The sequence below is a fragment of the Gastrolobium bilobum genome, unplaced genomic scaffold (genome assembly GCF_033153095.1).
Source record: "Gastrolobium bilobum isolate Gb01-03AN ecotype WA unplaced genomic scaffold, APGP_CSIRO_Gbil_v1 utg16099, whole genome shotgun sequence".
In the NCBI taxonomy this organism is placed as follows: domain Eukaryota; kingdom Viridiplantae; phylum Streptophyta; class Magnoliopsida; order Fabales; family Fabaceae; genus Gastrolobium; species Gastrolobium bilobum.
The window spans coordinates 349,384-367,577 of NW_026898009.1; the positions used below are offsets into that span (position 1 = coordinate 349,384).

Genomic DNA, 18,194 nt, shown 5'->3' on the forward strand with positions numbered 1-18,194 from the left:
ATTTAGGAATGGAGATAACTGATAAGTTATCTCTTGTGGTAGGAAAAATATTTAACTATATATAAAGAGAGCATATTATTATTACATTAATGTACGAATAAGAAATTTTATATCAAATTTTGATCATTAATTTACTTGTATTTAATCGTTCATATATTTTATAAATCAAAACCATTAAATATGAATGACGGCAAATATTAATAGTATAATCATGACTCATATACCTATTGATGTTTCTCCGAATAGGGATAATATATATATATATATATATATATATATATATATATATATATATATATATATATATATAGGGTCAGGATCATTTTACACCAGTGTAAGTTACACTTTCAATCTTATCCGTTGATTCCATTTATATCTAACGGCTAAATTTTTTTAGTAATGTGAGCCATTGGATACAAGTGGATCAATGGTCAAGATTGAGTGTAAGACTTCTAACTCTTACACCGGTGTAAGAATATCCTGTATATATATATATATATATATATATATATATATATATATATATATATATATATATATATATATATATATATATATATATATATATATATATATATATAGAGGGAAAATCACTTCTCCTTTGAAAGAAGAAGAAACTTCTTCTACCGCTGAGTGCTTGAAAGTTATGCCTTGTTTTTTTTTTTCTATTTTAAAAAGTGTGACTCCCACTTTTGGTTGTGTCTGCTGCAAAGTCATGAGTTCTACTGTGAAAGAAGAGATGTAAAGCTCATATATATATATATATATATATATATATATATATATATAATATTTTTATAGTGAATATTTATATTTATTCTCAAAATAAATTATTTTAGATTAAAAGATTATACTAAGAAAAACAATTAAAGCCTTATAATAAGGGAGAAAGGTGTGTCATTTTAAATGACACACCTTATATCCTTTCACTCTTATAAAGAAGTGAGACTCACACCTTTAAAACTTTTTCCATCTATTCTCTCTCTCATGATTTATCTCTTTCTCTCACTTAAAATGACACAATTTTATGTTCTTTAAAATGATACACATTTTTTCCTTATAATAAAGGATTTCGATTTTCTTACGTGGTAGGAGAAATTTTTTTCATGTTGTAGACACATCTTATGTGAGACTCACATCTATTAAAAAATAAAAAAATAAAAAAAAATATTGCACGAAAATCGAAAAGTAACTAATAAGAGAAAACAAGTCTCCTACGACATGAGAAAATCGTAATAAATTATAATTATAAAAACATTTTGATTTATGTGGAATTAACCGAAAAAAACGAATCACGTGGATGGATCTCGCTTTCTGTTTCTATCTGTGTTGCGGGGATAAGGTTATTTATATTTCCACGAGAAACATTAATCTTAACATTCAACAAATGGACAAGCACACGACCTCGTAAACTCAATCATCTTCATCCCTCTCTCTGTCTCTCTCTCTATATATATATTAGGTAAGATAGCCATAGGTGATCATCGATCACTCACTCTTTTACAAAATCGAAATCGGATATGACGAGGGACACATCTAACCTTGTACCGAAACTCACCCCAGCTCATCAACACTTCAACCTTCAATCTCTCATTCGCTATTGTTCTTCCAACATTTCTGCCTTCCCTCACTCCCCTACTCATTTCACCGTCTCCCAGGTTCCATCTTTTCCCTTTTTCTCTTTCTGGGTCATCTTCTATTGCATCAAAATTCCCTTTTTTTTTTATATATATATTTGACTCTTGTGGTGAATTGTTCTAGTTTGGGCATGGACAATCCAACCCCACGTACTTGATGGAAGTGGGCTCACAAGGCTCTCAGGTGAAACGCTATGTTCTGAGGAAGAAACCTCCTGGGACATTGCTCGCTTCAGCTCATGCCGTCGACAGAGAGTTTCAGGTTTCTTCAATTCATTGATGAATATTGAATGCCCATTTGTTTTGGATTTGAAAATTTTGATTGTGCAGATTAGTTTTTGCAGTGAATCAAATTGATAGTTATGAACACAATGTGTTATGAGAAGGGGAAAAAAAAAATGATTCCTTTTTTCTTGTCTTTCCCCTTTTAACTCAACAGGTTCTCCAGGCGTTAGGCACTCATACTCAAGTTCCGGTTCCTAAAGTTTTCTGTTTGTGCAATGATCCAACTGTTATTGGAACAGCATTTTATATCATGGAATATTTGGAGGGACGCATATTTACTGACCCCAAGCTACCAGTATGATTTTTCTATCACTTTTCTCAAACTAAATTTAGTGGATTGCTGAAGTGTGTTATATAAATGTGTCAGGGTGTGGCACCAGAGAGGAGGAGAGCAATTTACCGGGAAACTGCTAAAACCTTAGCTTCCTTACATTCTGCTAATGTGGACTCCATTGGTCTGGGAAAATTTGGGCGCCGTAATGATTATTGCAAAAGACAGGTAAATTACTTTAAATGAATTTCAGTTGAACTGTATGCTTGTTTATGGTCATGGTTATGCCTTGAAAATGATTTTTTTTTTTTTCCGAAGAGATATATATTGTATGAGGATAGAAAGGAGTGCCATTTGACTGTGTGATGAACCTTGTATCACTGTATAGGTCTATAGAAAAGTTGAACACGGATGCATTAACCAGTTATTACAGTACAATAAAATTTGTGAAAGTTATTTTTGTGGAGACCTTGAAAAGTTTGAATCTTCCATCAGGTTGCCCAGGATCAATCCTGGGTTACGGGTGCTTATCCCTTTCCTCATGCCCATTTCTTGGCACCATTCCCCTCTCTCCTATCCCCTCCCATGCTATTGTACCAGGTCACAAAAGAAGGGTTAGGATCGAATTAGTTTTATTTTGCCAACATTATAGCAGTAATGGATATATATTTTTTTATTTTTTTTTAGATTGAGAGGTGGGCTAAGCAATATGTTGCCTCAACCAGTGAGGGTAAACCTGCAAGAAATCAAAAAATGTTTGCCTTGGTTGATTGGCTACAGCATCGAATCCCTTCTGAAGATTCTTCAGGAGCTACAGCAGGTCTGGTTCATGGAGATTTTCGCATTGACAATCTTGTGTTCCATCCCACAGAGGTAAGATGCGTATAGTAAGAGTATACACTTTCCTTCCATTGGATTAAAAAGAAGTCCTTTTTCTTTGTTCCGGTATTAATGCATATATATTTTATCTGTTCATGGTCAAAATTAGAGTATCATAACCATCGTGCTAAAAGAAATAGAAATTTATGTTGTCATGTATAGATTACTCTGGAATCTGGAAAGTGTCAAGATTAGCATTTAGGATTTATAAAAATTCATTGGCATCTTAGAATCCAGGTCTTATGCCTGATAAGATTTCTTTCTACTGCAGGATCAGGTAATTGGCATACTTGACTGGGAACTCTCTACCCTTGGTAACCAAATGTGTGATGTTGCATATAGCTGTCTGGTATGTACTACACTATTCTGAGTCAAGACTTTGGCAAATAAAGATGTATTTGTTATATTCAACTGCATACTTGTTTATAAAATCTTGATGGTTAGTATTTTCATTTATTCATGGCTTTTCTTTTTCTTTGGCAGCCTTATATTGCAGATATTGGGCATGAAAAAATACAGGAAGGTATGGAACGTTCGGGATTACCAGAGGGAATTCCTTCACTACCAGAGTATTTGGCTGAATACTGCTCTCTGGCAGTAAGTGCTGTAACTATATATGCTCAATTTGGATTTTTGTATCACCTATGAGGTATGCTGGTATAGATCAACGAAGTTTATTTATTGCCTTTGCCTGAAGACACAATCTTGTTAGGGATTGGAAACTCCATTAGGCATGTGATGGAATTTAGATTCAAATAAAATTAGCAACAATTTAAAATTCCTAATCCATTTAATTCTAATTACAACATGCACAATAATATCTATCTAGAATAGGGTTTCCTAGAAAAGGATGAAGATGTAGCAGCCAGCCATAATTAATCCTGAAAGCAATCATGAACAAGGATTTGTGTGTGTGGAGTGAAGGAGAGAAACTGTCCCCATTCTGTATATATGTCGAAGATCACACAGGCACGATGGGGAAACCATGGTAAATATATGGGATTAAAAAATCCAACAGCATGTTCAACAATAACTAGCTAATCTCATAACTAGATGATTTGGATCATATATTTGTTTTGCTAGAAACTTGATGGTCATGAACATTGGCTAGGGATGCTTTTGGCATATCTCTAACATTTGTATGATATGTTGATCTACTGTGTTGTCCTGTAGTTAAATTTTGCAATCTATATACATCTTCCAGCATCTAGAAATGGTCAAGTGAAATAGTGGTTGATTTATATCCTATCTTTGCCTATACTAAAGAATTCTAACAAAGGGGTTTTGGATGCCAGGGAAGAAAATGGCCTGCTGCTGAGTGGAAGTTCTATGTTGCCTTTTCTTTCTTCCGTGGGGCTTCAATTTATGCAGGAGTGTATAATAGATGGGTTAAGGTATCTAAACTTGTTAGAGACATGTTTCCATTGGAGTTTAAGATTAAATAATTTGTAGCTCTTTTGTGTGCAATCTAGGGTAATGCATCAGGAGGTGAACGCGCACGACACACAGAAGTACTTGCTAACGGTCTTATAGATACTGCTTGGGAATTTATTGAACACAAATCTGTGCTTCCTCAACATCCTCCCTCTGGTAGCTATACCATGGGCTCTTACATGCAATTTAGCTCACATAATTTGTTACTTTACCCTATGCTAATCATATTACTAGATTATTAGTATTACACTAATAGCTGAGGCATTTTACTCTTATCAAATCAGATGCAAATGCAAAAGACTATTCAAAAGAGTTAGTGCATGGGAATGATATGCAGGGCCTCTCAAATCAGGGGAAGTTTGTTCCTAGTCAAAAGGTTTTGACGCTGAGGAACAAATTAATTAAGTTCATGGAGGAACATATATACCCCATGGAAAATGAATTTTATAAACTTGCCCAGTCAGAATTGCGATGGACTATTCACCCAGCAGAGGAAAAGTTAAAGGAGATAGCAAAGAAAGAAGGCTTGTGGAACTTATTTATTCCGGTATGCATCTTTATCCTGCTCTTCTGTAGTATATTTTATCTTTATTACGTGATTTCAGAAGCTTTTATCATCCTTCTATCAGGTTTTGATATATTACAGCTTTCTCCATATCTTCACCGATAGGCTTGAATTTATTTGTTATAGACCTTGGTACTTGGTATAAAAGGGTTTTCACCATTTTCAATATTTTCTTGCCGAAGTTCACACTATTATGCAATAGATTCTACAATTTAAACAAATACATTATGACCCACTATTCTAGTGAAATATTATTGAGAATGAATTGAAGGTTTCCAATGTGAAGTATTCGACCTTATATGAGATTCATGACTTTAGTATGTGTTTAGAGAGAATGAGAGATTATTGCATATATACTCAAGCTTTGTGAGTTGTACAGTGAAATATTAGAATGCCAATGTAGAAGTTCCAAAATTGGGGATTGTTATGCGTTAAAATTATGGGGCTTGTGCAGAGAAAAAGGAAAAGTCAACGTGAATTCTCTATAAAAGAATATTATATTGATACAGTTTGTAATGTGATACAAAATACTAACTCAATGGTCTTCTTTATACAAATAATTAGGTCAAATTCTAGAGTAGTATTACTAATACAAAGCCCTAATAAAATAAGGGAGTGAATCAAGAAAGATAATGAATAGGAAATAACTCCTAATATTGCGTCCTCAATTGGATGACTAATTAATTCCGCAATACATTCTAAAGTTCATGTAAGATATTCTAAATATTAAAAGATACAACTAAAATATTATGAGATATTTTGTAGATATTCTAACACTCTTGCTAAGTTCTAAGCTTGTTAAAAATGAATATTTTAAAAAGAAAATAACAAAAATATAAAGTGGGCTCCATAAAAGCATGTCTGGAAAAAGGGGGAAAAGCCTCATGGATGTTAGAGATGCCATAGAGATGAGCATTCCTAAAAAGGTAACTCATCAAGACGACAAACAATGTCATATCCTAAAGAGCTAGTTGAAATATTACATGGCCAAATAAGAAAATACTTCATCGAAATGAAGCTTAGTGAAAATTTCCTAGCAAGCAATTATTTACATCGACGAGTAAAACTTCTCCAAATTCAAAAACAGTATTTGGAAAGCTTTGAACAACAAGAAAACTTAGGTGACCCAATAAACTTGGAAATTAAATTTGGGAATCAAATTAAGGGACTAGTGACTCATCATTGGAACGTCAACAAGAAGAGAAGTCGCCACTAAAATGATTCATTTGTGGGAAAGAAATCACCACCATAATAAAAATATAAGTTGGGTTTGGATCATCATTCTCAATCTCCCCCTCAACGCTATTTGAGCATTGGAAGACCAACAATTATACCATTTGAGGGAAGAGATTTAGCTAAGATGAAGACTTATTAAGAGCAAAGTGAGGGTGAGATTTGGAGCGAGTGGTAAGGTTGCTTCTTTATAACCGTGAAGGTCACGGGTTCGAGTCTAGGAAATAACCTCTTTTCAAAAATGCAAAGGTTAAGGCTGTTAGGTAAGTGGCTTCAATACTCAAGAGGAGGGTGAATTGAGTTTTATAAAATCTTTTCGCAAAATGCCTCCTTTGATATTTTGAACAGTATTTCTTCAATCAATTGATTTAACACAAATAATTCTAGGTGAAAGTAATAGTGTATGAGCAATAAATATGAACTAAAAAGTAGACAAACACAATCTAATAGTGCAATTTCAAGTTAAATATAAGGAGTTCAAGGTTAGAGAAATTGCAAACTAGATGTATCCTGGTTCGGTTACCATCATCGTGACCTACGTTCAGATTGAAGCCGCTCGATCAACCTTTTTCACTAACTATCAAGCTTCAAGGGTGCTTGATAAACCACTACAATCTTTCAAGACTTCGGGCTCTTGGTGCCTTACAACTTTCAATCAAAATTTACTTAGGAATTTGGTAACCTCTCAAATACAAAGGGGTTTCACTACCCTCAACTCAAGTATTCAGTGGATGAGTGTTTAGAAATGAATAAGTACTCTTAAAGTACAAATTAACAAGTTGAAGCTTATAGGTATTGATGGATATCACAAGAAAAGAGCTCAAAGAGGTTTTATGATCAAGATATGTAAGAATGAGTAGATGATGTGTTTGATTTAAGGAAAATAATCAAGAATGATTGTATATTCAATAAAACAGTAACTTCTTCTCATTTGAGGCGTAACAAATGAGTATTTATAAGTGTTGGATCAAAACTAGCCGTTTATAGCCATTAGAATACTTACTGTCCAGTAAGTATTCTAATACTTTTCAATAAGTAATCGAATACTTTTATTTCCAGAAAAGTATTCGAATACTTTTCTATAAGTATTCGATTACTTTTGTTCTCAGCACAGGTATTCGAATACTTGTCAAGAAAGTATTCGAATACTTTCTTGACAGCTAGTAAAATGCAGTCTTTTAAGAGTTCAAAAGCACTCCAACTTGCCTCCAATCACTTTTTATGTAAATCCTTGACTTAATGAAAATGTTTTAAAGTTATAAACCAGGTCAAGGATGTTTTTAATGAGATTTTCAAATATCTTTGTAGTGTTTTAAAGACGTTGACAATGCATGTATAAAGATAGGTATACTTTAAGCTCATTCATGCAATTTTAGTCAATTACCTTTACATTCAAGTCTAAGTCCTATAGATGTACTACTTGTAGGTTCTAGGACTTAGGTACTTCCGTTGTAGTTTGATTCTTGATCTCTCTTTGGACTTGGTTATGTGTCTTGATGGTTTTGTATCCATTGACTTGTTGAATTGCTTCCTTAGACTTCTTTTTGATTGTTGTGAGTTATATCACTCTTGAAGTCTTTTCCAAACTTGTTTGTTATCATCAAAACTCTTGTATTATTGAAATCTTCATTTTGAGTACATTTGTTCCACAAAAGCTACATACAGTTGACTCTCACCTCTATCTTCGCAAAGTTGGGTAGCCTTTGTGCAGTAGGTTTGTTGTCAGACTGAGAAAAGAAGGGAAAAGGTTGCCAAAAAGTGAAATACAACAAAACAATAGTCGGTAGAAAGAAAAACTAGACTTTTATTGATATAATTGGTGCACGGCCAACCAACTGAAAGAAAAGAATCATGGAGATAAAGTCACCAATGTAGTGGGGTCCAGATTTTAGGGAATTTTACAATGGAATAATCATGAGATCGGGTCATAGATGATGATAACGATCTAATACCATGGTGAAATATAGACTCTAAATAATATTTTCTTAGATTGATATGGTGTATATTGATGTGGTGTGATATAAAAGACAAACTACTATCCCCTATTTATGCTGGTAAAATACTAGACTTCTAATCCTAATCAAATAACGGAACAAAAAACTTGTTAAAGAAATGATTAATTCCCTAAGAATAAGATAAGATTCCAAAAAAAAAGAAAAGAAAGAAAGATATGACCCCTAGAAATTGGGTAACATAAATATTCTTAAAATGACAATATAAATTACCCAAATCTATTATGCATCATTTTCTTGCTCTAAGATATTTTGTAGATATTCTAACATTGTGTTAAATTAAAATGCAATATGAAGATGGTCAGTTGCCTTTGGAGAAGGGCAGAGGGTAAAATGGCAGAATATAAAAGTATGTACAAGATTTTAGTACAGAAATTCTTGAAATATAAAAAAGTAAGATGATGATTTTAATAGAGCTGAGATTTGGCATTTGTGGTCTATGATGACTTTTTGACTTCTTCTCTTATTACCTCTCAATGGTACTATATTTTTTGAGAATAAAGTCCTGTTAATATCTCTGTTTTTATGCAGCTTGATAGTGCTGCGAGGGCAAAAAATCTTATTTTTGATGGGAGCAATAATGATCTCCCTAGTGATGCAAATGACTTGTTATTGGGTGCTGGTCTCACAAATCTCGAATATGGATACCTTTGTGAGATCATGGGTCGTTCTGTTTGGGCTCCACAAGTGTTTAACTGTGGTGCACCTGACACAGGTAATATGGAGGTAAGATGGAACTTATATATTTGCAGGATTGATCAATAATTGACTGACTTTAATTGGATTCTCTCCTGGGTTGAGAAGATTCTGCACTTCTCTCTACCTATGTTGCACTTTTTGTCTGATCTTGTTGTAACATTACATATTAGGTATTACTGCGCTATGGAAATAAAGAACAAATGCGAGAATGGCTTATTCCTTTGCTTGAGGGGAAGATTAGGTCTGGATTTGCAATGACAGAACCACGTATTGCATCTTCTGATGCAACCAATATTGAGTGTTCTATCAAAAGGTAGGATTACCAATAATCTTAAAGTAATTCTTTAGTTCACCCTTTCCATTTAGCTGATGTAAGTGCGTTGGAAAATTAATTAAAATCATAGGTTTCAGTCAAGCTTCTTGATAGAAACAAATAGAAATTTATGAGGCTATGGACTATTATTTTCTTAATTTTTCTTCGTGTGTAGGCAAGGAGATTCATATATTATCAATGGGACAAAATGGTGGACCAGCGGTGCTATGGATCCGAGATGCAGAATTCTTATAGTCATGGTGAGTATTTAGTTGAAACTTTTTGCATCAAGAGTCCATGTGCTATTCATGTCAATAAAGATTAGAGAGTGATCAAATCATGTACACAGGGGAAAACTGACTTCAATGCAGCAACGCATAAACAGCAATCTATGATCTTAGTGGATATCCAGACTCCTGGTGTTCACGTAAAGAGACCATTGATGGTATTTGGCTTTGATGATGCACCTCACGGGCATGCAGAAGTAACATTTGAAAATGTTTGTGTGCCAGCAAAAAATATCTTACTGGGTGAAGGACGTGGATTTGAGATCGCTCAAGTAAGTTGAAAAATATTTCCCTTGGATTGAATACTAGCTTGTGATGTTGGTTTGAACTCTGTTATCCACTAACTCGGGCACATTTTGTACAATTGAGTTTCAACTATGCTTAAAAGCTTGAGGAGCTCTTCAACTTTTATGTGTCAATTCCTCCCATGGTTTAATCTGCTTAAAGTATCAATTCTACTGATTTTTTTTTTTTTTTTATCAAGTATTGTTCATAATTTTCGAACCAGTCAAAGTCCCCAAAATGAGCAAGTTGATATAGTTTTAAGGCTTGAAACACTGTAGGTCTCCTTATGTTGTTGAGATGTTTAAAGTACCGAAAAGTGTATTTTTCATTTGCTGCTAACTTGCACACTTGCAGGGTAGGCTAGGTCCAGGAAGGCTGCACCATTGTATGAGACTGATAGGTGCTGCTGAGCGAGGCATGTATATGATGGCTCAAAGAGCTGTTAGCAGAAGAGTATTTGGGAAGTTGATCGCTGAACAGGGTTCATTTCTTTCAGATATGGCTAAGGTATTCGGATTGAACAAGCATCACACTTTTATCCATGGGATTGGGTGAGGGAAAAAAAAAACATTTACCTAGGGGGTGTTTGGTAGGAGTTTTTTCTCAAGATACCCAGGCATTTAGAATGGTATTTTAGGTGGTGTTTGGTTGGGAGCTTTTCAGCGGATATCTATGTTTCTCAAGTATGGCTTTTAGAAACACTATATTTGTTTCAACGTATTTTCACCAAAAACCCATCTATCCAATTTGTATGGATTTATGAGAAACATAGATATCCGCACTGTTTAGAAACCCAATTTGAAGGTGGGATTTTTCGAAAAACCGGTTATCTGGCTTTTAATGGACTGTTGATTTCATAAAGTTACCTAATTTTTCCAGTAAAATTTTTCCCCACCAAACAACTTTTTTTTACATTTTTCTACCTATCTCACTTTATCTATCTTTCCAATCATTTCTCTATCTATCTCATTTCTCTACTATTCCAAAAAAATTTCCTCAATCAAACGCCCCCTTAAGTTGTCCATATTTGGTACAAGTTTTTAAAAAATTCACCCAGTAAACTGATTTGTCCATCATTTCTCGCTTCTTTGAAAATTGTGATGAAAAACACGGTTTAAGAATACTACTTCGAAAATGGTATTTTGAGATTACTGGCAAAATGGAAAAAGGAGCTTGAAGTAGATGACGGAAAATGACCCTCTTCTAACCCTATTCGTGTACTGTGCAATATTATTTAGTCAAGAGTTGCTTTCGTAATTTCACCCCATTTTCCCAACAATATTTTACCTTCAACCAAACATAGACTCAGGAAACTTAAACCAATTTCCTCAGTAATATTTCGGCCTACTAAACAACTTTTTTCTAACTTTCTTAGAAAACTCATTTTCCCACCATATTCCCAGTAATTATAATTTCATGGTAAAAACAAATTTCTCCTCTACCAAGCGCCCCCTATAAAAAGTGTCAAAAACAGAAATCTATTTCAATTTGACTTTAACAGTATCTTCCCTTACTAAGCTTTCTATTGTTCAGTGCCGAATAGAGCTAGAGCAGAGCAGATTGTTGGTGTTGGAAGCAGCTGACCAACTTGATAGGCATGGGAACAAAAAAGCTCGAGGGATCCTAGCAATGGCAAAGGTAATTCGATCCTCATCCGGGGTTCCTATCATTTTACTCATGAGATTGATTTTCTTTCAACAATATGCTTGGTTTGTGTTCAGGTATCCGCGCCAAACATGGCACTAAAGGTGCTTGACATGGCCATGCAAGTGCATGGAGCAGCTGGTGTATCATCTGACACAGTCCTGGCACATCTTTGGGCAGCTGCAAGAACATTGAGAATCGCAGATGGTCCAGATGAAGTTCACTTGGGTACCATAGCCAAGTTAGAACTACGGAGAGCCAAGCTTTGATTACCTCAACATTCTGCATCATGGGACGAAAAGAAAGTTACCAAATTAAAAACTGAAACAAAGCAGGAAAATACACTGCCATCAAATAAGTGTTCCAAGAAAAAAAGCATTTATGACAATAGCAGTGTTCCGAAATGCTTTTGGGAGCATTAGGTAATTTGTATTAGTTTTTTTTTTTTTTCAAAATAAGCTTTCACTTTGTGCGTTCCATAATTGTAACCCTTCTAATTCCTTGCTAAATAGTAAATACCTTAATCCTTACTACACAGTAGTGAAGTATTCCGGAACCACAACTACAAGAAGGATTCCTAATAAGATTTCACAAGTACAAAGCAAAAAAAGGAAATAAGTACAATGATACCTGCCAATAGTCATAACTTATTTGTAATTAACAGCAAAAGAAAGTTCATTTAAACAACACGTTTACGGTATTTACCTATATTTTGAAACTCTACTAGTTAAAACCACATCTCTTCCATCATCTTCATCTATCTCAAGTAAACGTGAATTAATGGAATCTCCTTTACAATATTAATTGAAGCCTCAGGTCAGTAAATATATAATAACCATGCCTCATGGACCCAATCGTGATCTCCATAGCTTTATGAGCTAAAACTTGTGCCATGAATCAGCACATCACTGTCATATTCATTGAAATCAAAACTAAATTCTATAATTCAGAACACCTAAGCATATTGAGCTGAATTTGACTCAAGAAATTGGAAACTTATTTCACCCACAAATAAATGATCAATTTATAAAGAGTAAATCAACATCAATAACACTTTTATCCCAAATCAGTTGGGTCAGCTGTTGGATGAACCAAAAAAATAAATAATGAAAATAGTAAATAAAAAATAAAAATAAAATAACAGTTCACCCAATGCAATTGAAAGTCAACAGTTGTCCAGGGTAATAGGTGGAAAGGCCTGAAATAGTACATATAAATGTTAATGAGTATGTTAACTCAGGTTAAGACTAAAAACGTTTCACACATTCAATCAGTATTAGTCTCTGAAGAAACATTTCTATTTTCTGGAGTTGATTCTAGCAGCAGAGGAGAATATACTACCATAACGGATTAAATATTGCAAGTTTCAACTTTCTCAAGGTCCAAACTTCCTTCACATACTATGTAAACAGAGGATATAATAGGATTTTACTTTGATATCTGTTTGCCAGCCAAAACAAGTATTCGAGAAGTTAATATTTGAACAATGAAGTGAAACCATTATTTTGGATTTTGGTGTAAATATACTGAAATTTTTTACACCAATAAATATAAATTAAAGGAGCTAGAAATACATCACTAATTGACATAACATGAAAATAGTCCGATCTTACCACAACATGGATGCCAATCATTGTTTCAACAAGTTTTTTGTCATCAACTATAAATACTTTCATCTAAGGCCAAGTTTCTCACTTCACTTGTCCATAGCACAAAATCAGAATCATATTTTTCTGTGGCCAAATAGAATTGCATGGAATGTTGTGGATGCAAACAATTAGCGAGAAACACCAAGAACAAGAGAGACGAATAAAGAAGGAATAGTGAGACAATAAATGCTTACTCAAGCATCAAGAACAAATGGGAACAGTGGCCAAAGTGCCACTGTTGGCAAAAAAAAACACCAAAATGCCACGCCAACAGTAAATTTTGCCAAAATGCCACGCGACATATTTCGCTACACTGTGTAGCGAAATATGTGTGCAAATAATTCGCTACACAGTGTAGCGAAATATGCAACGTCAGAACCAAAAAGGCCACATGTCAAACAGGGAGAATTTCGCTACACTGTCTGACACGTGGCATTTTTGGTTCTGTGCATTCTGACGCGGAATATTTCGCTACACCGTGTAGCGAGTTATTTGCACACATATTTCGCTACACAGTGTAGCAAAATATGCCGCGTGGCATTTTGACAAAATTTACTGTTGGCGTGAAATTTTGATGTTTTTTTTCTAACAGTGGCACTTTGGCCACTGTTCCGAACAAATGAGCTTGAAACAGTAGTGCTGTATTGTAGTGATGAGGTGTGGTGGCTAGGAGAGGAATTTGGTTGCTCCGGGAGCACCACTCACTCGGTGCTCCCTTCTCATAAATGAGGAGGATAAAATGGAAAAAAAAAAAATTCTTATTACGAGAGGAACCACCAAAAATTTTTAGTGGTCGAACATTTTAGATTTTTTCAGTGGCTAGGGCTGTTATTGGGTGAGTTAGCAATGGCATAATAAAATAAAAATAAAGAATAAAAAAACACCTTTTGGCATGTGTTATTTTGTTGTGCAATGAACTGATAATGATGTACATTATTGGTCATTTTCCTTGTAACAAATAACAATATGATTACTTAATATATACCAAAACAATAACAAACTGCAAAAGCCATGCAAGCATAACAAGAATACTGATCGCACCCGCCATCTATTCTGTCCAATCTCGAAGTCCCATGATTCAAGGAGCTCCTCTAAACTATACCCTTTTGAACCATCTTTTGATTAACAAATAAAATGCCATAATTAGTCAATGAGCTATATTTCGGTTGATGTTACATGCCAGGTTTAGTAGTTAGGTGACATGCCTAGTGGTGGATATTACAATTACACTCTGTTTCATAAGGGATTCCCACCTTCCATTTGACAAGGGATATTGTGCTTTGTATAAATAGAATATTCATTCCCACGATTGGGAAGCAAGAGCGCCCTAGGTCTTTGAAAAACACTGCCCAGGAAAAAGGGCCTAGAGCAACATTGTTTCTGATTCTTTTACATTTCTATTGCACAAAAACAAAAAAACAAAAAAAAACAAAATATATTGAAATCATAGTTTAAAATGGCCGAACAAAATAGTGGCCGTGATCAGAAGAAGAGGTTTGCCATTGTTGGCATCTCTTCAATCCTTCTTGTGGCTATGGTGGCTGCGGTGGCGGTTGGTTTAACCCGCAGCGGCACCGGCAAAAGCAACGGGCATGATGAGGGTACTGGTCATGTCTTTAGCTCTCAAAGGAACGTAGAAATGCTTTGCCAATCAACAGAATACCCAGAAACCTGCCACAAAAGCCTTGATAAAGCATCAAACGAAACCACAGACATAAAAGAGCTTATCAAAATCGCATTCAATGCAACAGCTGTGGAGCTTTTGAACCACATAAACAACTCCACCCTTTATCATGAGTTGGCAAAGGACAACATGACAAAACAAGCCATGGATATTTGCAAGGAAGTGTTGGATTATGCTGTTGATGACATTCACAAGTCTATTGAGACAATGGACAAGTTTGACTTCAACAAGCTCAATGAATACGCTTATGACCTTAAGGTTTGGATCACAGGAACCCTCTCTCACCAACAAACTTGCTTAGATGGCTTTGAGAACACAACAACACAAGCTGGTTTAACCATGGCTAAGGTTCTGAACACCTCTTTGGAGCTAAGTAGCAATGCTTTGGATATGATCAATGGTGTCTCTGGCATTCTCAAGGATCTCAACATCAACACAATTGGTAGCAGAAGACTTCTCTCTGAGGATGGTTTCCCTTCATGGGTGAGTGAAGGGCAAAGACGTCTTCTTCAGGTTGGTCCTGGAAGCATTAAGCCTAATGCTGTTGTTGCTAAAGATGGGAGTGGCCAATTCAAAACACTTGGTGATGCTCTTAAGACTGTTCCTCCAAAAAATGCAGTGCCTTTTGTGATTTATGTTAAGACTGGTGTATACAATGAGATTGTAAATGTGCCTAAGGAAATGACCCATGTCACCATCATCGGAGATGGTCCCACAAAAACCAGATTCAGTGGTAGCCTCAACTTCAAGGACGGTGTCCAAACTTACAACACTGCAACCTTTGGTAAGTACCACACCACACAAAGAGGTTTTTCTGTTTTGTTTTTTCGGTCGCATAGCATAGCATAGTATGAAGAAATATTGCATGCTACAACTCCATTCCACCAGATTTAATGAAATTTAAACATAGAACATCCAAAAATATAGTACTCAATGCTTAACAATTAGAGCATATATAGTCTTAAAAAAATTTAAATCTGTATTACTGTTTATTCAACATATGTGTACTCTAGCAGTTAAATAGAGATACCATTAATTAACCACGTGGATGGGCGTGATCATTCAGCATCTCGTCCCTTAAGCAAGTGGTTGGGGGTTCGAACCCCAACTCTTGTGAATGGAAAACATTTCGTGGCCAGCTCTTTACCGCTTTGTGCGCTGACCTAGGGCAAAGGATTAGTCTCATGCCTATTGGCTGTGGGGATACCCAGATGTAATCTAAAAAAAAAAAAAAGATATACCATTAATTAGGATTTCATATAGAATTTGTAGATTTTTGTTCAACATATAAAAACCACTTGTCTCAAAAGTAGTCCAATTAAAAGAATTGAGTGAGTGAGTGAGTGTTATTAGAACAAAATGTTCAAAATTAAGATCATACCTTGTGTGAAACTAAATAACATTTGGAAATATACGTAGCTTATGATTACTATTAATTATGACATGCAGGAGTTAACGGTGCTAACTTCATGGCAAAGGATGTTGGATTCGAGAACACAGCAGGAGCAACGAAGCACCAAGCAGTGGCACTTAGAGTAACAGCAGACCAAGCATTGTTCTACAATTGCCAAATGGATGGTTTCCAAGACACCCTTTACACTCAATCCCAACGCCAATTCTACCGTGACTGCACCGTAAGTGGAACCATTGATTTCATCTTCGGTGACGCCTTTGGAGTCTTCCAAAACTGCAAGCTAATAGTGAGAAAACCCTTAGACTCACAACAATGCATGGTAACAGCAGGTGGCAGAACAAAACAAAATAGCCTTAGTGCCCTTGTTTTCCAAAACTGTGTCTTCACAGGGGAACCAGCGGTTGCTGCCCTTAAACCCAAGATATCATACCTTGGAAGACCATGGAAACCTTATTCTAAGGTTGTTATCATGGACTCACAAATTGATGATATCTTTGTCCCTGAAGGGTACATGGCATGGATGGGAAGTGCTTACAAGGAAACATGCACTTATTATGAGTACAACAATAAGGGTCCTGGTGCTGACACGTCATCAAGAGTCAAGTGGTTTGGTGTTAAGACTATAACACCTACGGAAGCTGGTGATTATTACCCTGGAAAGTTCTTTGAACTTGTTAACGCTACTGAACGTGATGGTTGGATTGTTAACTCTGGGGTACCCTACAACCTTGGACCTATGGCTAGTAAAAATTCCTCACCCGTTGGTGGTTTTACAACGAGAGGACAAGGGAAGGCACGTGTCCTTATCCAGCCTGAGCATCCTGAACGTACTCGTGAAATGTAATATCTTATTTAAATTCAAATGAACAAGGTAACGATATAGGATAAAGGGGGTGCAATATTGACATCCTTTAAGCTACAATGTTTGTATGCAAAGTTATGATCATTTGAATTATTGGTATAATGAAGGAAAGTGATTTGCAGTACATGCTCCTATATCCATATATAATCATTCGATTAATGCAGATATATAATTTTTTTTTTTTTTGGTATCCTATGCAGATATATAATTTAATTTGCTTATAATTGGGCTTTTTGACCTTTATGCCCCTTAATTAATAATTAATTACCAAATTGCCCTTCATTCAAAACTATTTCGAAAATTTACCCTCCCCAACAAACATAACACCAATCTGCCCCTGTTTGACCGTTGACCACGAAGCCTACCCGGGTACATCATTACCTACCCGGGTAAATTTTGAAACTTTTTATCTACCCGAGTATGTAGGGGTGTACCCGGGTAGAGTTCTTGAATCTGGGAAAATGTTTGAATTATTTACCCGGGTAAGGAGCAGTGTACCCGGGTAAACATCGACGGTAGGGTTTTAAAATACCCCAGCAGCCCCATTTCGAAAACCCACAAAAGGGGTACCCGAGTAGAGCTGCTGGAGGAGTGTCTTCTTGAGCGATTTCAGGCATAATCTTGCACCAATTCGTCTTGTTTGTGATCATCATTCGCGGACCTTGCAACCTCTCTGCCTTCTACCGATTGAAATCGATCAAAGGTGCATTTTTTTTTTCAGTTTTTTCAATTATGTTATGATTTCTGTTCTGATTCATTGTATTTTCGTTTATATCATTTGATTCTGTCCGAATTATTTTATCAATTTGTATGTCATACGCTTACCCTAACCCTAACCCTAACCTAACATGTATCTAATTTCTGATTTTGGTTATTTTTTCAGTTTAATAGTGTGACACAATGACCTCTCGACGCGTATCAAAGCTGCCAGTGACCCAGTCCGAGAGAAGAACCAAGAGTCGTCACGATGGGTCGTCATCCTCTCAGCCCCAGGCTGCTTCGAGTCAGGCTCCGGACTTGACGTTCGGATATTTGTTTGAG

General features: G+C 35.5%; 2 protein-coding genes across 3 annotated transcripts; both read left to right on the forward strand.

Moving 5' to 3' along the window:
• The first annotated feature begins 1,393 nt into the window (after nucleotides 1–1,393).
• Nucleotides 1,394–12,074, forward strand: LOC133312187 (probable acyl-CoA dehydrogenase IBR3). Of its 2 annotated transcripts, none has more exons than XM_061513345.1 (17): nucleotides 1,394–1,658; nucleotides 1,762–1,899; nucleotides 2,077–2,217; nucleotides 2,290–2,421; nucleotides 2,881–3,066; nucleotides 3,344–3,421; nucleotides 3,556–3,669; nucleotides 4,368–4,466; nucleotides 4,545–4,662; nucleotides 4,791–5,053; nucleotides 8,848–9,042; nucleotides 9,186–9,328; nucleotides 9,504–9,588; nucleotides 9,678–9,887; nucleotides 10,255–10,407; nucleotides 11,434–11,538; nucleotides 11,622–12,074. In XM_061513345.1, the coding sequence occupies exons 1-17, from the start codon at nucleotides 1,521–1,523 to the stop codon at nucleotides 11,811–11,813; spliced, it is 2,490 nt and encodes an 829-aa protein (XP_061369329.1). In that variant the 5' UTR covers nucleotides 1,394–1,520; the 3' UTR covers nucleotides 11,814–12,074. The 2 variants fall into 2 exon arrangements, with proteins under 2 accessions (XP_061369329.1, XP_061369330.1); XM_061513346.1 differs by having other exon boundaries at nucleotides 4,824–5,053.
• Nucleotides 12,075–14,649: 2,575 nt separating this feature from the next.
• LOC133312182 (pectinesterase/pectinesterase inhibitor-like) lies at nucleotides 14,650–17,135 on the forward strand. The gene is made up of 2 exons (XM_061513339.1): nucleotides 14,650–15,661; nucleotides 16,327–17,135. The coding sequence occupies exons 1-2, from the start codon at nucleotides 14,650–14,652 to the stop codon at nucleotides 17,133–17,135; spliced, it is 1,821 nt and encodes a 606-aa protein (XP_061369323.1).
• Nucleotides 17,136–18,194: the final 1,059 nt, after the last annotated feature.